Here is a 20624-nt window from a genome sequence, read left to right on the forward strand (position 1 = left end):
TCCTGGCCAGCCCTGCCCCATAGTGCTACCAGCTGGAGGTGTGGCATGGGGGCACTTGGGTTTTTTTTTTACAAGATTCTATTTTTTTTAAATTTATTGTACGGTTACTTTTCACGATTAATTTTAATAAATTAATGCTGGTACCATTACGGCAGAGGAGTGTGTGTGTGTCTGTCCATGACTGACAGCACAGCCCAGCACAGCAAAGAAAGAACAAATGCAGGCATGGTGAGGCTACCACCACCAGCCCAGCCATCACGGCTGCCTGGGCACAGCAGCCAAGGGTAGGACCTGGCCATGCTGCCAGCAATGGCCACACTCCCAGCAATGGCCCAGCTGAGCTCACCAACAGACTACAAACTCGGACTGGGTGGAGCCTGGCTCGTTTATTTAAAACAAAACCCGCAAGTACTCAGGAAGAGATAGACTGGACTCAGCCTGTGTGCTCCCAGCCCAGCCAGGTCCTTGTTTACCTGAAGGTGGAAAAAGTCTGTCTCCTTTCAGCAGAGGCGGGGCTTGCTGCTGTCTTGATCTCGACAGTCTGGAAGGCAACCTGTGGCTGGACCTGGGAGGGAGGTGTGGTTGTGGGTTCAGCAGAGATGTATTCCAAGACATGAGGCCTCTCCTCCTGGCGCTGGAGATAGCCCTGGTTCAGCAGGTGCAGGACACAGGACAGCACGTCCACGCTGTGGCAGTAGAAGCTCAGGAACTGCAGCCCTGGCCCCAGCTCACCCTTCTGACAGGCATCAATCACCTACAGCAGCAAGGGAGCCCCACACTGCAGTGCGGCGCAGCACCCAGGCGGCCCCTCTCTGCCCCTCAAGCCCTCCATACCCTGAACACCAGGTTGTCAATGTGGAGCTGCTTCTCCGACTTGAGGATGCGGGTGATGAGGCAGCAGAGTATGTTCCTCTTCCTTTCCAGGGCGCTGACCTCAGCCCTCTCTGCCCACAAGTACCTCTGCCGAGGCAGCAGCCTCAGGTGGCGGCCAGAGGCATGGGCCAGGGCTGCCTGGTTCAACCGCAGCGCACCTGGAGCTAGCACCCAGCCCAGAGTCAGCCGAGCCCTGAGCTGGGCCCTGAAGGAGCCCCAGAACACACGTGTGGCTGTTGGACACAACCCCGGGCCTCCCGCTGCTGCCCTCACAAGTGTCAGTCCCATCCCTGTCCCCCACACATGGCCCCAGGCAACAGCTGCCCGCACAAGCCCTGGCCCCGGTCCCCAACCCCACTCACAGACCTGAGACCCAACCACCCATGCACGGCCCCAGCCTCAGCCCCACACACCACCTCCAGCCCTACACATGGCCTCAGGCCCCAACCTGACACACAGACCTGCGCCCTGAGCACCCACAGACTGACCCCAGCCCACTCGCTTCCCCTACAAGCTCACGTACCCCCACCCCAGCACCCACGTGGGGCTCAGACCAGCACCTCCCCAGGGCTGTCCCAGCCCCACGCTCACCTCCCGGCGTGCAGCTCCACACCAGGACACTCTCGCCGTGGGTCAGCGGCGCCAGTGCGTGGTGCACCAAGTCGGCAGGGAGCCCTGTAGTGTGCACCAGGGCCTCCACAGCCACCTCCTGCAGGAGAGCGTGGGAGTGGGATGGCAGCCAGGACCCACCAGTCATGGGCCCAGCCAAACCAGGCGGGGTCTGTGCCCCAACCACCGCTGGAGACACCACCAGAAGGGAGGATGTGTCCCTGCTACGCTCCAGCATCTGCAACCTCCCTCACTCCGCTGCAGCCTCGGCCCCTACCTCGGCACTGTTGAAGTGCAGCAGGATGTACATCTGCAGCGTGGACACGTGGAGGATGCAGTCTCCGAACCGCAGTTCCGCGTGGCCCAGCCACGTCCACTGCAGCTGACGGGGCTTCATGCACTGCCAGCCCAGCTGGCCCTGGCCTGCCAGAGACAGCACCCGCACAGGGGCCGGGGGTCAGCCCTGCCAGGCGCTCCCAGTGGCCCCAGCACTCATGACTGGGCTGCTGTGGAGGGCCTGGCCCCAGCAAGACCCACACACACTCCCACTGCCGTGACACTCACGCCGCCTGCAGAAGTCGACAAATTCTTCCAGGGGGGAGCTCAGGGCTGATGAAAAAAACCTCTGAGGTTCATCCATGTAGCAGAATGGGGAGACGGGCCAGCAGCGTGGGGACAGGGCCAGCACCTTCACCTCTGGCACATCCACCACCGCGGCCGTCCCTGGTGCCTGGCACATGGACATGAGGACAGCTCAGGACAGGCCCCAGGATCCCTGTGAGGAATGCAGGAGACCCCAGCCTGCCCATCCCACCGGCACACTCACCTCCTCCAGCCCTGTGTCCAGCTCCAGCAGCCGCTTGTCCCGCTCCTGCAGCTGGAAGAGGTAAAACTGCTGCTGGAGCTCTTCTGACTCGGCCAAGTTGCTCAGCATCTCTTGGGGGAAGCGGCTGGGGAAGCACAGCCCAATCTGCTCCACAATGGCTCCTTCCAGCCAAGACAGCCCTTGCACCAGGAGTCGGTCGCCCAGGTAGTGCCTGCCACAGCCGCCAGCATCTGGTCAGGGGCCAGCCTGAGCCCCAGGGCCATCACCCACCCGCCAGGAGACAGAGACGGCCCTGGCCCTGGCCTCACCCCAAGGCACACAGGCCTGGCAGCATCTGCCTCCCCTCCCTGTCGCCAGCCAGGAATGTGCCTCCGCAGCCTGGCAGCGCCCGCGGGCCCCCACAGCCTTTCCCTCCACACTCCAGAGCCGGAAAAAGCAAAGCAGGAACACTGCTGCCACACCGGGCTCAGCCATGGCCTCAGCGCTGCCTGCGCCTCCCCCGCACACCACACCAGCACCAGCGTGCCAGGCCCTTCAGTCCCACGGAGATGTGGCATCCCTCACCGGTAGAAGTGCTCGAAAGTGTGGGCGAGCTCCAGGCCACTAAAGACAACAAAGGGCTCCAGGATCCGCTGCAGCTGCTGCAGTGACCCTGCGCTGCCCACAGCCCCGTGGAGCTCCTGGATCTGCCCATCGAGGTAGCGGGCAAACTGCTCACTCACCTGCAAGAGACAGGGCTGGCTGCAGAGGGGGCTCACCAGGACTTGGAAAACATCCCTGGGGGAAGCAGCTGGCAAACCTTGAGGCACTCGGGCAGGGACTAAGGTTGTCCAGGCACTGGCCCGAGGCAGGAGCACGCCAGGGCTGGGGCCACTCCGTGAGAAGCGCCACACACCCGCAGCTGGGCACCATCCAGGGCTGCCACAGGGCAGGGCTCCGTGGCGTGGTGGGAGGCGAGGACACCACCCGCCTGGAGCTCTTCCCGAGGCCATGGGCCAGAGCAGCCTCCCCAGCATGCACCCGGCGCTGGTGAGGCCAGGGCTCCAACACCGGTGCCACGCTCCCTCGACTCACGTGCAGGGCAGTCAGGAAGGAGAGCTGCAGCAGAGCCCTCGCAAAGCCCTGGGCCAGAGCCAGCATAAAGGCAGCCCGCTGCCCAAACAGCTCCTCCGTGGCACCGCGCAGGCGCTGGTACAGCCCACAGTATTGCTCCACAAGGTCTGGTGCCTGCCCTGCCGCCTCCAGGAACCGCTGCACCTGCAGGACACAGCGTGAGAGGGGCGAGCCCTGCAGCAGGACGTGCCCGTGGGTCATGGAAGCATCCACAGCCTGTCTCACTCTGCTGATGTCAACTGCCTGGATCCGGGCCAGGGCCTGACCAGAGGTCCCGGTGCTGCCACAGGCTACCAGGAGCTCGTGGCGAGAGGAGCACAGCCCCAACGGCCAGGCAGGGGCTGCGGGGGCAGGACAGAAGCGCAGCAGCATCCCAGCAGGAAACAAACAGCCTGAAACTGTACCTGTCTCCTGGCCTGCGGCACCAGCCTGGGTGCAGGGCCAGGCTTACAGGCGCTGCAGGGCTGTCCCCACACCCCTCTGGATGCTGCAGGAGCCAGGTGCAGCCCCGCATCCTCCCCGTGCTCCCTGGGCACCCCTAGGCCCTGCTCCCCCTACATCCTGCCCAGAGCAGGGCCCCACGCGCCCTCTCCGGCCCCCACACCTGGCCCTCCACGCTCTACCTGCTGCTGCACCACTCCACGCCAGCACTGTGAGATGCCCCACAGGCTGCTCAACTTCTCCACCACCGCCTTCGCAGCCCTGGCCGGCACCTCCTTGTTTTTCCCCTCCTTCCCGCCTGCCAAGGGACAGCCCTGGGCTCAGTGTGGCTCCGTGGCCAGGCTCCGCACACCGACCGCCAGCAGTCTCCCCCTCTCCCTGGGGAGCACAGGCAGAGGAGGTGCTGGGAAGGCACAGCCACTGCAGGGGCATGGCCACGAGCCTTCCCCGGCTTGGGAGCCTCCCGTGTCACAGGGCCCTCCCCAGAGCTCCCCAGTGTGAGGACCCCCACAGACACAGCCTGGCACTCCGCACCACGGCCCTCCCAGCCTCACGGGACGGCAGCCCCTCACTCACCAGCTGCTCTTGCCTTCTCTGGCTCTGGGCCACGGGGGTCCACGTGCACTAGGAGCTGGGTCAGGCGCCGCACACGGGAACCAAAGACGGCACCGCGGCTCATGGAATGGCAGGGTGGCTCTGCGCTCTCCAGGTACTTGCTCAGCAGCCAGGCCAGGGGGCTGATGCCGTGGGGGTCTGCGAGACCAACCAGACTCAGAGCAGGGTGCCTCAGCCTGGGGCACAGCGCAGATGGGCCCGGCAGAGCGCAGGGTACCTGGGCTGGTGATGCTCTGCACCAGGGGGTTCACCAGGGCCTCCCAGCACGTCCTGCCCAAGGCTCGGGCCGCCTCGTCGTCAGGAAGGAACCGGTCGGCGAAGCCCTGCTCGTGCTGCAGTGCCCGGTTCAACCTGCAACAGTGACCAGGCAGCACAAGGCACTACTGGGCACCTGTCAGCAGCCGGGAGGACTCCTCAAGGAAAGCAGAGCATGGTGGTCGCTCCCTGTCCCTTGCCAGGCACAACAGCTCAGCAGCCCCACTCGCCTCCAGCAGCCAGGGCCCCTCACTGCCCCCAGGCCCTGCCTGCACTGGACTCTGGCACCCTATTGGCCCCTGCCAAACTGGGCGGCTCTGCGGGGCCTGCGGCCACGAGATCCCACCTGCACCTGACCGGCCTCCAAAACGTCAGGACGCGCTGGCCCCTGCGATGCACGTCTCTGGTGGGTTAGCTGTGCCCACGTGCCCAGCTTAAACCCGTGGGAAAAAAAGGTTGCCTTGGCCCTCCGGGACCACCAGTGGCCAGGGACGAGTGAGGCCCCCTCCCTGTCCATGCACGACACCCAGTTTCTCCTCTCCTGGCTCTGCAGTCCCCTCGTGGGCTGTCAGCACCGTCCTCCCAGGCCCTGGGATGCTGGGGACGCGACAGCACAACCAGGAGACAACTCACCTGCCAAAGAGCTGCAGCAGTCGCCCCCGGTCGCGGCAGATCTCCTGGCACCAGGCACGAGCCCGAGCAGTGCAGGAGAGGAATGTCCGCCGGCACAGCTGCTCCTTGAAGATGGGCCAGAAAGTGGGCTTGGGACCCAGCACCTCGATGCCGCGCACACGTGTGTCAATGCCGCCCTACAGGAGAGCGCAACCCTCAGCTCCTCAGGCACAGCCCTGACACCCCACACTGCCAGCCCCCTGACCCGGACCCTGCTCCCCTACCTGCTGGCACCGCTTCACCTGGATCTGGATAACGGGCCAGAAGCAGGTCATGTTCTCCAGCAGGATCACTCTGCTGTCTGAGGGCAGGACAGTCACCTGTGGGCACACAGCAAGCCGTCAGCACGCCAGGCAGCCAGCACCAGACACCCTGCATGCTCCTCTGGCCACCCCTGCTAAAGTCATCACCTCCATCCCCCCAGCAGCCCCTAGGCAGCCACAGGGCACCCCCCACCAGCACCCCACTTCTGGCTCATACATAGCTCCAACACACCAGCCTGCTGCAGACTGTGCTGCAGGGTTGCCCATGCCCAAGTCTCCAGCACCCGCTGCCTACAGCGAGGAGGAGGCTCCCACAGCCCAGCTCCTGCCATCCCCATCTCCCTGGGGGTCACCTCCCAGGGCCCCGCACCAGGGTGAGACCCTCACAGGGCACGACAAGGACCAGCCCACCGCTCCCATGGGGCACCATGGCCTGAGCGGCCCATGCAAAACTCACCACGTTGAGCTCTGTTCTGATGGTGGCAGGACTGTCTCCCCCCAGCACAACAACATGGGCCGGCATGTAGCTGGAATCCTCGCTGGCCACCAGCATGCTCATCTCCCTGCAGTGCAGCCAACACGGTGCTGCCCAGCAGCCCCCACCTCCCTGCCCTGGCCCCTGCCAGCCCCCTGCACTGCTGCCCACAGCCAGCAATCCCCAGGACAGGTGCCACAGGGGCAGGGGTGAAACCAATTCCCAAAGCCCTCTCCTCCCAACACGGTCACTGGCCCTCCTGGCCTCAAGACCTCCCTGCCCTCCTGGCCCAGCCCCACCTGACCACCACACCACACTGCATGTGGACTGTGATGAAGTGGGAGCCGGTGCTGCCGTTCGACTCCCAGTAGGTCTTGGGGTTCCTGTCCGTGAGCCTGCTGGCCCGGTGGGGGTTGGAGGAGACCTCCACCTTCTCCCAACACTTGTCCTCCTTCACTTCCACGCTGGAGCCTGTGGAGAGAGCACATGGAGCCTCCAACTGCCAGGCCAGCACATGCCAGGCACGGGGCTCCAGCTCCTGCTCCCTGCACTCACCTCGGCACAGGTTGTGCAGAAAGACATCAAAGAAGGGGATGCTGATGGGCTGGTGGGTCCGGCGGTGCTCCTCAATCTGCCCCAGGACCAGCTATGAGACGGGGCAAGTCTCTTACAGGAGGCTCTGGGTCCTCCTCCCCTTGCCCACCGCAGCGCTGGGCAGGCAGAGAGCAAAGGCTGCTCCATGGTGCCAGGGACAGCTGGACAGCCTCAGGACCTTGAGCCCCAGCACAGCCAGGCCTCCCCAGGCCCACCTGGATGCAGCCAGCCAAGATGCTCGTCATCAGCTTCTTGGAGAGGCTGGCGTACTTCTCGCATTCCATCACCAGGTCGAGGAGGGCTGGCGCCAGTGACAGGGCTGTGCTGTGCTTGTCCAGGGCTTTGGACAGAGCCTCGTGGGTGCCCACATGGCACATCACCACCGCGCAGTCCTTGCTGGTGGTGGCCAGGCGGTGCAGGAAGCCAATGACCTCCTGCACCACCTGCTGAGCAGGCAGCTGTGAGCGGCCAGGCCAGCACCGGGAACCCACCGGGCCCCAGCAGAGGAGTACTGCAGTGCTCTATCCCCTCCACCCCGACATCGCAGCAGCACCCGTGAGAGCCTGGCCGGACACAGCACTGGGCACGACGCTCCCCGCCTCTCCCAGTGTGTTGGCCACAACAAGGCCGGGCTGCTGCAGCCAGGAACCCCACTTCACCAACGCCAGGCCCGGCCGATCCATGGCACAGCCAGCAGAGCCACCACTGCCTGTCGGGAGTCCCGGGGCCCCCTCACCTCCTGGTCGTTGCTGTGGGCACTCAGGAAGGACAAACAGGGCTCCACACACTCATGCCAGGGCAGCACATCCTCCTGGTAACCGTCCAGGAACTTGTTCAGGATCCTGAGTGACAGAGGGGGCTCACTCAGGCCAGGGCATACAGACAGTAGTGCCAGAGGTGGCCCTGCTTCCCTGCTCCACGGGGAAGGCCAGCACCCCACAGGCACTGGGAGCCAAGGCTCCTCAGGCACCTCAGACAGCCCACCAGCACCCAGCATGTGCTGCTCGTCCCCACATGGCCCATGTGCCCCAGGACACCCCAATCAGCACCTGCACATGTGCTGGGTACACCTGCCCCTGCTGAAGAACAGCCCCACCAGGACCCACAAACACGTGCCGTGTCACCCCAACATCCCACCAGCACTCACACACTCACTGCAGAGCCACCAGACCCCCACCAAATCCCTCTGGACCCACCTGAGGATGCTCAGGCTCACGGCCTTCTCTGCCCCCAGCAGCTCAAAGCTGCGCAGCAGCAGCCTAAAGCACCTCTGGTCCCGCAGCAGCTGGGCTGCCTCGCCAGCGCAGACGTGGCCTTCACTGCAGAGCTGCCGCTCCAGGGCCACCACCACCTCCTTGGACAAGACGCCATCCCTGAGGCCGCTCAGAAGCATCCGCATGTCCCTCAGGTCCAGCGGGGCCTCTCTGCCTGCCACGACAAGGACACACGTGCCCAGCCCAGGCACTCGCTTGAGAGGCGGCAGTGGGCTGCTCTGTGCTGGCAGCCGAGGCAGCCCTGCCCACTGCATCCACGGGGCCATGGCACAGCACAGTACCTGCCGCCTCCGAGCCGAGGCACAGCTGGTGCTCCGCGAGGCGGTTGATCGCGCTGAGGGCCAGCACTGCGTGAGGGCAGCCACTGCTCTGCCCGTCTGACCAACAGCCCTGCAGCACCGTGGGCAGGTTGCAGCTCACCAGCTGCTCTGCCAGGCCCCGGTGGCTGTCGATCAGCATGTTCACCACCAGCAAGCCGTTCTGCACGCCTGAGGAGCCCCTGCAGGGACACAGCAACGCGGGTGCCCTCCTCCCCTAAGCATAGAGTCCACTCTGCATCCACAAGCCACCCGCCTCCCTTGCCTGACCCCGCCCCCCACAGAGGGTACTCCCCCCCAGCCACTATCCTCACTCTGCCCCTACCCTGGCACCCTCTGCATGGTGCTCATGGCAGCAGGGATGGCACTCAGCAGGCTTGCTGAGCCCTCGCTGGAGGTGGAGCCGATGCTGGCAAAGATCTCCCGCATCATCTCTGTGTCGGCATGGTTCAGGGGCAAGGGCTTCCCACCAGCACCTCCTGGCTCACTGGCCACAGCTCCCACCAGCACTTTCAAGGCCTGCAAGGTCAGCAGCAGTCAGAAGGGCAGCAAGCATCTCCACCATACTGGGGCAAGCCTGCACCCTGCCTGCCCCCTCAGCATCCCCTCTGCCACACTCACCGCCAGGCCAGCCTGCTGCACCAGCGCAGAGGAGGTGTGCTGTTGCATGCAGGCCAGCACAGCCCGCACACCGCCCTCCATCGCAAATGGCACACGCCAGTCGTACTTCGCCATGAGCATGGCCAGCAGCCGCAGCATCACCACCACCAGGGCCTTCTCTTCTACCTCAGTGCTCAGCAGCTCCACTGCCACCTTCACCAGCTTCTGCCTGTATGGGAAAGGACACCTCAGGAGGAGCCTCCTGGCACTGCTTCTGGCATGCCAGCACCCTGGATCCTGCCAACAACCTTCTCCATGCCCACATGGCTCTACCACAGCCAGGAATGGTTCTCTGGTCAGCCCCAGGAATGGGCCTGCCTGGGTCAAAGGGACACAAGATGCACCTCTCTTCTTGCCGAGCATGCAGGCACATGCCGGCCTTCATGCTTTCACTGCCACCTCCCACACTCCCACCTCCAGTGCTGTTCCTCACCCTGCCACACAGCCCTCCCCAGCCAGCATGGCCCAAGGCTCACCCAACACTCCTGGTCCCCAGCCCGCCCTGGGCTTTGCTGACTTGCTGCTCAGGCTCCGGCTCCTCCTCCAGGATCTTCAGGATGTGCTTGAGCCTGGCTAAGCGCACTCCCACCTCCGAGCTGCTGCTCTGGATCACGTCCATCATGGCTGCAATCTTGGCCAGTGAGCCCCTTTTACTTGCTCCCTCAGAGCTGCCCAGCACTGGCGGGAGGGAAGCAGGGGTGCGGGCGTCGGGACAGAAGTAACACCCCCAGCAACTCCTGAGGTGCCAGGCACCCACAGACCCAGCACCCACAGGCCCCCTTCCCCAGACAACCTCCATACACCTGGCGTCCCATGCCATGCCCAGAGCCTTCCTCTGTCGAGGGAATGGAGATGCCTCCAGTCGAGGTGCGTGTGCCCCAGCGCGTAGCAGGCGATTGATTACCTTTGATCTGCTCCTCCGTCACCTCTGGGAGGAACAGCCCTTCCCTCTCAAGGAGCTCGTTGAACAGCTGGCAATCCGACTTCGCCGCCTCAGCAGGGGCTTGGGGCAGCACTGTGGCTGCAGAAGGGTCTTCCTTCGCTGCCTTGGCTGTCATGGCTTCAGGGCCAGTGCTCCTGCAGCCAGAACCCTCTGAGGACACCACGGTGCTCCCCCTGCCATCCTGCTCGGCCTCCCTACCAAGGAAGTATTTGGCATAGATGTGGGAACCACGCAGTTCATGCTGAGTGCTGCCCTGGCACCGCTCCTCCAAGATTCGCAGCACCTTCTGCGCCAGCTCCACAGGTACTGACAGCTGGATCAGGGCTTCTTCATCCACCTCTGACAGCTGGACAGATGGGATCAAGTTAACCCTCACGGACCCACCACAGACCCCACACCCCTTATGACAGCCAGTGCCAGAATGGGCAGAAAGGCTGCACTGCCAGAGGCCCTCAGGGCCATTCCCCAGCACCAGCCTCCCCTGGATGTCCCCAACTCAACTACCACCAGCCCAGACCTCCCACCTCCGCTCACCACTCAACCACAACTGGCAGAATCACCCGATGGCTTGCCTCGCTGGGTACAGCCACTCTTCCAGGGTCATGGCAGACTGCGTTTCCTCCCATCTCTCCTCGCCCCTTTGCTGTGCCCAGCTCCCCATGCTTTCGCCATCCCCTGCTCACCCTCCCACTTCAGCCCCACTTCTGCCCCGTTCAGGCTGTCCCTGCACAGCTCACACTTGCCGTCTCCTCCTCCACATCCAGTCCCTTCCCTAACGTTCTCCCTTTCTCCTGTCTCCCCACTGCAGGCTCTGGCCCATACCTGCTCTCCCCGGTCCTGCTGGATGAGACAGGTGATCTCTTTCTGCTCTTGCGCTTCCAGCGTCTTCACAAAGAACAGCAACTCCCACCACTCGGCACGGCTCAGGGCCTCTGCAGCCTTCGTCGGCTGCTCCCCCAGGTAAGGCAGGGAGTACAGCCCCGCAAAGGGCTTGCAGAAAAACGGCTGCACGACTGCAGGAGAGCAGAGAAGGGAAGGGCACTGTCACTTCTGACAATTCCCCCATCCTCTACTGCACACCCCACATTCCCCAGGGAAAGAGCTCATGTGGACTGTCTGGCGGAAGAGATCCCCGCTATCCCTCAGCCTGCTGTGGGAAGGGGAGGTGACAGGAGGGTAGAGAGAGAGAGGGGGAACATGCTGGGAGGAGACCCCAGAAGCTGTATGGGTGGGAACTACCCTCTTCACTTGAACCTCTTTGGGCTGTACAACAGAAAAAGCACAGCTCAAAATGGGCACCTATAGCTCACTGCTCCCTCAACCTGTTCCCACAGTGCCTGGACCAGCCAGGGCAATGCATTTGGATGCTTAGCACCAGCAGAACCCACAGTGCCAGCGTGCAGATGCAGAAGAGCTGGGGAGAAAAGCTGAAGGCCAAGCTGAACAGGTTGCTCACCTGCTACCGATTTGTGGTTGTGTGTCAGGGTGGACACCTTCTCATGGCCCTCATGCTCCTCTTGCCTGCAAGGGCCAATGATCTCCACCATGTGCCAGTGAACCCAGTAAGTACAGCCCAAGGCTTGCCAGTACACCTGAGGAGGAGAGCCCAACACACACTCAGCTGAGGGAAGGCAAGCCCAACCCCATTGCTCTCATGCAAGACTGCGTGCTTCCTACAGCACACCCGAGCAGCCAGGCCTCTTGACAGCCCCTGCCCTCCCAGCAGAGGATACCTGCACAGGTGGCACGCTGTTGTTACTCTGTCGGAAATCTCCCTCGTCGCCCGCGCTGACCTGCTCGTAGTCTTCCAGCATACGCACCCGCATGCCGCGCACCAGGTTCGCCTGCACGTACTCCACGTAGCTGCTGCGGCTTGGGAAGGTGGAGCGCGTCTTGAAGATGCTGGGCTCTTTTGGTGGGGGAGTGGGGGCTGCTTGAGTAGTGGTGTAGAATGTGGCCCCGTGCTGGAAGATGGAGCAGGTGGTGTGAGGCTGCAGCTTCTGTTGGGGCAGCAGCTCTGGCTTGCAGCTGTGGTCCCAGCCCATCACATGCACCAGCTCCAAGATGAGGTTTGCCATAGCCATGTTGAACTCAAATTCCTGCTTCACACGGCTCCTCTCCTCAGGGAGCACACTGGGCACAGCGCAGTCCTGCTGCTCCCCTCCCTGCTCCTCCCCACTGCTGAGCTTGTCCAGGAGAGAAGTGACACACAGGTAGCGCTTCACCAGGACGAACAGCAGCTTCCCAGGGATCTGCAACAAGCACGGCTGTCACACCCTAGCCCGCAGAGCACCTCCAGACCCCAGCTCTCTCCGAGCCACCAGCTCATCCACAGTCAGGCTCCTGCAATAGCTGCAGACCAGCAGGCAGCAGCAGAGACCTCTCAGCCCACCCTCACCTCCCTGCTGAGAGACAAGGCTCTCCACGTGCATCTCCATCACTCCCCAGCCTCAAGTCAGGCTCAGATCCTGTGCCAGCTCTCCCAATACCCAGTCCTGCTCAGCTGCCCACTCCCAACTACCCTCCTGTCCCAAACAGGAACACCAGCTCTGCCCCCCACCCTCAACCCTCCTCATCCCTAAAGCCCACAGGCTAGCAGGGCCTGTTGCTACCTGGGGGAGGTGAATCCCCTCAAAGGACATGCAGTGCTCTTCAGAGGAAATCGTCTCAGCAAACAGCTCCAGCAAGGTGTAGCGACTGTCAAAGTCCATGTGCTGCTCAATGCCATCCTGCTGGCTCAGGGACAGCAGGACATAGGCCTGGCTCCCTGCAACAACAACAGAACCCCTTCAGGCCCCCTAAAGATAACCCTCACCCCACCCTCCCTGCGTGAGACAGACTTGCAGGCAAGGAACACTGCTCAGTGTGACCTAGAACCACGTTCTGTCCTTTCATCTGGACTGGCAACATTTTGCTCCACTGAAAAACACTGAGTTTTTTCCAACCCTAAAGCTGGAAGATGACCCCAAAGCAGCAACTCCAAATAACTGATTCCAGAACAAGGTTCCAGGGAAGAAAAAAGTTAAGTTTTAATCTGAATCAGCCCCCCATCTGCCCCACTGGAGAACCATATGAACCAAGGCACTAGGAGAGAAAAAGTCAGGTCTCTCATGAGACACACCACCACTAGCAACCTTCCTGGTGCACCTAAGCCTCATCAGGCACTTCCAAGCCATGGCAGCTCCTCTAAAATGAGACGACTGGGTCAGGACCAGGCCTCCACCCACCAGGGCTCTGCCAAGCCCCTTGGCACAAGTCTTGATTATAAGGGAATGTGGAAGGTGACTGACTGCTCCTTTAAGTGTATCTGGTCAAGGACCTTTTGCACGCGAAAAGGGATTCTAAGAAGGAAGCCATAAACAAGAACATAACAATCGTAAACCTCACTGACAAATGCTAATGGAGGCAGCGAGGAGAAACAAATCTGGTCAGTCACACTAATTGTTAAGGACATCTGGAGTGTGAGAATGATTATTTTTCAGTAAGATTGTCTTAAGGACCTTGTCAAATTGGGATGATAGGGAAAGGGATGGAGACAAACACACAGAAACATAAAACCTGACCAATTACCGCTTCCAAAGACAATAATCAGAAACAAACCTGTCAGTTCCACTAACTGACAGGCTATGAAGAAACTGCAGGCAAACAAGGACTTTGCAACTGATAAGGATATAACCCTGAGGGTCCAGGATGTGGGAGGGGAATTGGTGGAACTATGCTAACAGACAGGGCAATGTGCAAGGGAAAGAACAGGGGGGGTGCACAGAAAGGGGTATAAAATGGGGCAGTCATGTGTAAACTGTGGCTGGTCCATGCACTTGTCTGACTGAGCCCTGTGTCTAACTGCCGCAGTCTGTCCTACCTTCTGACATCTTCTTATCAAATCTTTTCTATTTCTCGATCTTGCGTGTGTGTGTGTGTGTACTGCAAGGACTGAATGCCAGCTAATGGTGAAACTGGCGTGCGTGTGAGCGGAATTTGGTGCCAGCAACTGAGCCTGATTGAGTGTGTGGGAGCCCTGTGGTCTGTGGTGTTAACAACTGGAGCGAGGGTCCTGGCATCAGCAGCTGGAGGGGCCATTGTGCTCTGGATCTGGAGAAGGTCCTACAGACTTTGAGCCCAGAGTGTCAGCTACTGGGAAGACTGGCATAGAATGGACTGACATAGAACTAGCTGGGATCGTCAATAGGGCTTTAAACTAGATGTGAAGGAGGTGGGGGGCATTGCCAGACTTGGAGGAATAACAGCCGAGGACGGCCCTCCAGTGTCTGATGACAGGAGTGTAGGCAGGTACCTTCGGCCTGCCGCCTCAGTGATAGTAGGGGGTGATATGTGTAGTAAGGGGCAACACACAAGTTGCCTTGAGGTAAAAGAAAATCCCAAAAATAACGGCTCAGGAATTAAAGCTACCCCCCCCAGGGGTGCAGTGGGGTCGAGAGCCCAACTTAAGTGCTTCTATACAAACGCACGCAGTATGGGCAATAAACAAGAGGAACTGGAAGCCCTTGTTAACCGGGGAAACTATGACATAGTTGCCATCACTAGAAACATGGTGGGATGACTCGTATAATTGGACCGCTACCATGGATGGCTACAAGCTCTTCAGGAGGGATAGGAGAGGTAGGAGGGGTGGCGGGGTTGCCCTTTATGTAAGGGAAGGTCTAAACTGCTTAGAGTTAAATGTTGGGGATGACTTGGTGGAGTGTCTGTGGGTAAAAATCAAAGGGGAGCCTATGAAGGCGGATATTGTAGTGGGAATCTGCTACAGGCCAACCTATCAGGACAGTGAGGCTGATGAACTATTTTTTAAACAATTGGGGGAAGTGTCGCGCTCACTAGCCCTTGTCCTTGTGGGTGACTTTAACCTACCTGATGTCTGTTGGAAGTATAACATGGCAGTCAGGAAACAGTCTAGGCGATTCCTGCAGTGTGTGGAGGACAACTTCCTATCACAACTGGTCAGTGAACCGACTAGAGAAGGTGCTCCCCTAGACCTGCTGTTTGTGAACAGAGAAGGCCTCGTGGGAGATGTGATGGTTGGAGGACGCCTGGGGCATAGTGACCATGAGATAATAGAATTCTCAATTCTAGGGGAAGTTAGGAGGGGAAGCACTAAAACAGCCAAGCTGAACTTTGGGAGAGCTGACTTTGGACTGTTTAGAAGTCTGGTTAACAAAGTCCAGTGGGAGACAGCTCTCAAGGGTAAGGGGGCGCAGGAGGGCTGGTTACTACTCAAAAAGGAAATTCTGGAGGCACAGGAGCGAGCTGTCCCTGTGTGCCGGAAATCGAGCCGCCGGGGTAGAAAACCAGCTTGGATGACAAAGGAGATTTGGGAACACCTCAAAAGAAAAAGGGATGTCTATAAGTCTTGGAAGAATGGGCAGGCTTCCAGGAATCAATACAGGGAGGAAGTTAGGGCATGTAGGGAGATAATCAGGGGGCAAAAGCCCAACTGGAACTTAGACTAGCCTGCTCCGTAAAGGACAACAAAAAGTCCTTCTACAAATACATTAATAACAAAAGGAGGGCTAAAGATTACCTCCAGCCCCTACTGGACACAGGGGGTACGTTAATCACTAGTGATGAGGACAAGGCTGAGGTCCTTAATGCCTTCTTTGCCTCAGTCTTTAATAATAAGGTTAGTAGTTCCCAGGTGAGCTGGCCTATGGTGTCTGAGAGCAGAGAGGGAGAGCAAATCAAAGCTCCTGTGATCCAAGAGGAACGGGTCAAGGATTTGCTTTGCCAGCTGGATGCGCACAAGTCTATGGGGCCTGATGGTATCCATCCGGGAGTCCTGAGAGAGCTGGCGGATGTCATTGCCAAACCCCTGTCCATTATCTTTGGGCAGTCTTGGCTCACTGGGGAAGTTTCGCTGGACTGGAGGCTGGCAGATGTTACCCCCATTTACAAAAAAGGGCGGAAGGAGGATCTCGGGAACTACAGGCCTGTCAGTCTGACCTCGGTGACGGGCAAAGTCATGGAACAGGTTATCTTGAGTGCTATTAATGAGCACATACAGGTTAACCGGGTGATCAGGCCCAGTCAACATGGGTTTATGAAAGGCAGGTCTTGCCAATCAAACCTGATCACCTTCTATGATGGGGTGACCCGCCTGGTTGACAAGGGAAGGGCTGTGGATGTAGTTTTCCTTGACCTCAGTAAAGCCTTTGATAGTTTCTTATAGTGTTCTGGTTGAGAAACTGATAACTGCTGGCCTGGATAGGCACACCCTCCTTTGGGTTAAAAACTGGCTGGATGGCCGGGCCCAAAGAGTGGTGGTAAATGGGGCTAAATCCGTCTGGAGGCCGGTCACCAGTGGGGTTCCCCAGGGCTCGGTGCTGGGGCCGGTTCTGTTTAACATCTTTATCAATGACCTGGATGAGGGGATTGAATGCACCCTCAGTAAGTTTGTGGACGACACCAAGCTGGGAGGCTGTGTCGATCTGCTCGAAGGTAGGGAGGCCCTTCAGAGGGATTTGAACAGACTGGATCATTGGGCTGAGGCCAAAGACATGAGCTTTAATAAGGCCAAGTGCAGAGTCCTTCACTTGGGGTATAAAAACACCCCAAGCATCGCTATAGGCTTGGGGAAGATTGGCTGGAGAGCTGCCTGGCAGAGAAGGACCTGGGGGTGTTGGTTGACTACTGGCTTGATATGAGCCAGCAGTGTGCCCAGGTGGCCAAAAAGGCCAATGGGATACTGGCGTGTATCAAGAATAGTGTAACCAGCAGGAATAGGGAAGTGATCCTGCCCCTGTACTCGGCACTGGTGAGGCCGCACCTGGAATATTGTGTCCAGTTTGGGGCCCTCCGCTTTAAGAGAGATATTGAGCTCCTGGAGCAGGTCCAAAGAAGGGCGACCAAACTGGTCAAAGGGATGGAAAATAAAACCTATGAGGAGCAGCTGAGGGCGTTGGGGCTGTTTAGCCTGGAGGAGGCTGAGGGGAGACCTGATTACAGCCTACAAATACTTGAGAAGGGATGGTGGGGAGGTAGGGGAAGGGCTCTTTACATTAGTGATGGGTGATAGAACAAGAGGAAATGGGTATAAGCTTAGTCAGGGGAGGTACAGGTTGGATGTTAGAAAGTATTTCTTCTCTGAAAGGGTTGTCAGCCACTGGAATAGGCTGCCCAGGGAGGTGGTTGAGTCCCCATCCCTGAATGTGTTTAAGAAAAGGGTGGATGAACTACTTAGGCATATGGTTTAATGGGGGATTAGGGACGGTTGGACTGGATGATCTCGAAGATCTTTTCCAACCTAGAAATCTATGAATCTATGACTGGGTGCCAGTTACTAGAGTCAGACCAGGTGTGTAGGCACCCCTGGCCTGTGATGCCAGTTACTGGAGCGAGCACGAGGGTCTCAGTGCTAGCGACTGGAATGGGTGGAGTCCTCAGCCATCAGTCAGTGGGGAGGGAAGGGTGTGTGTCCCTAAAAACAGCTACTAGGAGGGAGGCAAGTGAGGAGCTCAGCACCAGCAGCTCAAGCAGGACTGCAGTGCCTTGCGCTGGGGGTGCGAAGGCGAGTGTCTCTTCCTCAATGCCACTGTGCACGGGGTGTGCCTGTAATTTGTTTGCAAAACTTTATGCTGGACTAGCTGGCAAGTAGGAGGCCTTGGGTCCCGGCCAGGGTATGAAGCAGGTGGCAGTCTGTGCTAGAAGTCCAAAGGGACCTGCGAATGTGGACTGCACGAGGGACAAGTGTCTGAGTGCTACACATTTGCTAATGAGCATCAAGCTTGACCAGCTGGCGAGCACAGGGTCTAAGGTGGGTAGAGGGGCTCAGACCCAGGCAGGGGTGCCAGGTAGACAGAGGGGCCATGCTGGTACTCAAAGGATCTGTGAATATGTGTGTGCTTGTGAACCTGGAGCGTGCTGTGTGTGCTAGCATGAATGACCTTCTGTCTCTGCCAGTTGAAGAGGAGAGGACATGGCTGGCTGTGCTTGTGTTTATGTGAGTCCCGTAAGTGTGTCCTGTTGAAGGCAGCGCCTTGTCTGTGGACAGCTGCGTCAGTGTCCTGTGTGTGTCTGTGTGTCTCTGGGACAGGTGCTCAGATTTGCTGCTGGGTGAACCTGCAAACAGGAAAGCGGCAGCTGCATCCCTCAGCCTCAGGGACCCTGGATCCTTGGGCTGGGCTCCAATGGTGGGGCCCGAGAGGTGCTGAGCCTGCTGGAGAAGATAGCTATCCCGAACATCCCCTAACACTCCTAACAGTTAAGCAGCACCCCAGCTCAGGAACCCACCAGGGGGAAGAGCTATCAAGTTTTAGAGCACCCGAGACAACTACGACCAAGGAGATGCTTAGAAGCTTTAGTCTGATTCTCCGCGGTTTGCCAACAAGCCCTGAGACACGCTGCTTCCCAGGCATCTCACACCTACAAAAGGACTGGCACCCCTCAGCGGCCCTGCAGCACCTCCTCAGTGGCACTGACAAGGAGCAGTCCCCACCTGCATCATGCAAAGCCAGAGCCCTCAGCATCTTGCCAGCACTGCGGCGGATTTGCTTCTCCTTGTGACACAGCATCTTCATCAGCAAGTTGAGGGCTCCCGTCTCCTTGAAGGCACCCGCCAGCGAGCCAATGCTGGCGTACGCGCTCAGCACGTGGATGGTGTTGAGGATGGACGACTCTGGGATCCCAGTCTCAGCTATCTGCCGGCCAGCTCGCTGCACCAGGCTCCTGACATCAGCCTTCATCTCCAGCAGTGTGGCTTCATCCAGCGGGACATCTGCAGCGAACACGCTGGCTGTCTTCTCTTTCACCCACTGCCCTTCCAGCTTCCTCTTGCCCAGCAGTGCCGGGCAGCTGGCACAGACTTCTTCTGCAGACATCCACATCAAGATGTTCTCTGGCTTGGTCTCTGCAGAGGAGGCACTGCTGCCTCCCACCGCTCTCTCTTCCAAGCTGACAATGCTCCACTGGATCAGGTACTCCGGTTGGCCATTGTGGCCTCGCCGCTGTCGGAGCAGCTCCTCTGGGTAGGCCTGCAGTTTGGGTCCCAGGTGCACAAGCAGGTTGTCATTATGCCTCTCATTCACCATGACAGGAATGTGCCTGCAGAGGGGAAGCAGGAGCGGGGAAGAGGTGGCTGAGGCAGAGGCTTTGCTATGGCCAGAAATCTATGATCCTGTGGGTTGCAGTGCTTGCAACATGGCAGTGTAACAGAAATAAAACATGCTATGGCACTAGCTGCACTCGAGGTCAGCGCTGTGAGCCCCTCACACAACAAGACAGCTGAAGTATGAGACATAGTTCACTTTCCTCTTGGAAAATAGCAGACATGCAGCAACCAGGTAACAGAGCAGGACACAGCGATCTTTGGACTGTCAAACGGGTGGTGGGTACAGCAGGAACACGGACAGCAGCGCCCAAGGAGGGAAGCTTTTCCCAGGAAGCTCAGCTGTAAAAGCCGGCTGTGTGCTGACAGAGCTCTCCCAGCCAGGCACGCTGGCCCTGAGCGCCAGCACACGCCTGTGCACACCACCCGACCAGGAAGCACGGTCCGGCAACAGGCCCACGCACCGGCCGCCCGGTTCCTGGGACACGCACGCTAAAGGCGGCGGCACGGCACCACGATTACCGGAGGGAAGGCTTGTGTGGGCAGGTCCGCTGGCAGCAGGAATAGGGCTCCTTCTAAGCGTGGGCCAAGCGAAAGCTGCCGGGGCAACGAGAAGCGCCTGGCCCTGCCCGGCCCGGCCTGGCTACCGCAGCCCCGCCCCGGCAGGCCGGGCTACTTCATCCCACGGCTCCGGTGCCGAGACCTCCCCAAAGAAGAACGGCCTGGGACCGCTCCGGGATAGCTCCGCCCGAGGCGCTCGCTAGGCCAGGCCAGGCCAGACCCATCCCCGACCCGCCGCCCTCCACCGCGGAGTCGGGCCGGGCTGCTCCGCGTTACCTTCAGCACCGCTCACACGCCGCTCCCGGGCCGACAGAGGCGCATGCGTCGTGGCCCGCCCAGACGGGAGCGCGCGGGGCCGATATCCGCCCGCCGGCGGACCGCCCCCCGCTGACGGGGCCGCGGCGAGCGGTACTGGGGGGGCCGGGGCAGTCCAGCACCAGCGGGGACCGCATGGGCTGAGGCGCACGGAGAGCTGGGGGCCAGGTGGGGCACGGGGCGGTGCAGTACGGCACTCGCGGGGCAGCCGAGGACAGCGGCAGAATGGGGGCTGGGGAGGTAACGGAGCGGGACACAGCGATCTTCGGACGTTGGATACAGCAGGAACATGGACAGCAGTGCCCAAGGAGAGAAGCTTTTCCCCAGGAAGCTCAGCTGTAAAACCCGGCTGCGTGCTGACAGAGCTCTCCAAGCCAGGTGGAGCATGCCTGCTGGCCCATTGCAGCGAGGGCAGTACTGGAGCTAGGAGGTGCTGAGGTCTGAGCTCACCAGCTGCACAGCAGGTTGCCCTGGCTGGCTGCCACCTTCCTGCCTTACCCCAGGGCTGCTCACTTGCCTTTTCTGCTCTGAAAGCAGAATGCAGGGGAAGAGCCTGGCTGTCCTGTAGTCAGGCTTGGCACAGTTGTGCAGTGCTCTGTTTGAGCCCACCAAGACCTGCACCCACCCCAAGCCCACGCCAAGGTAGACCACAGCCCCGCAACTCATCTCTCTTGGCAGCCCAAGTACCACCAGGGGCTGAACGCTGCTGAACATGTCCTGTGGGGAAAGCACCCTCCGAGGCCCCGTGCAGAAAAGGCAG

At 60.0% G+C, this 20624-nt stretch overlaps 1 protein-coding gene across 1 annotated transcript; it reads right to left on the minus strand.

The window, feature by feature from the left end:
• Nucleotides 1–438: 438 nt before the first annotated feature.
• Nucleotides 439–19857, minus strand: LOC147529312 (cullin-9-like). Its single transcript, XM_086631806.1, has 30 exons — nucleotides 19826–19857; nucleotides 18380–18984; nucleotides 12543–12697; nucleotides 11664–12182; nucleotides 11387–11522; nucleotides 10753–10943; nucleotides 9892–10276; nucleotides 9464–9665; nucleotides 8949–9156; nucleotides 8653–8846; nucleotides 8292–8509; nucleotides 7933–8164; nucleotides 7473–7578; nucleotides 6952–7179; nucleotides 6698–6788; nucleotides 6442–6613; nucleotides 6125–6230; nucleotides 5629–5724; nucleotides 5366–5541; nucleotides 4695–4828; nucleotides 4439–4615; nucleotides 4045–4160; nucleotides 3383–3565; nucleotides 2873–3030; nucleotides 2309–2519; nucleotides 2047–2212; nucleotides 1760–1905; nucleotides 1465–1582; nucleotides 835–1037; nucleotides 439–754 (listed from the first exon to the last, which is right to left on the minus strand). The coding sequence occupies exons 2-30, from the start codon at nucleotides 18969–18971 to the stop codon at nucleotides 470–472; spliced, it is 5904 nt and encodes a 1967-aa protein (XP_086487932.1). The 5' UTR covers nucleotides 18972–18984; nucleotides 19826–19857; the 3' UTR covers nucleotides 439–469.
• Nucleotides 19858–20624: the final 767 nt, after the last annotated feature.

The sequence above is a fragment of the Tauraco erythrolophus genome, chromosome 2 (assembly GCF_009769465.1).
Source record: "Tauraco erythrolophus isolate bTauEry1 chromosome 2, bTauEry1.pri, whole genome shotgun sequence".
NCBI lineage: Eukaryota > Metazoa > Chordata > Aves > Musophagiformes > Musophagidae > Tauraco > Tauraco erythrolophus.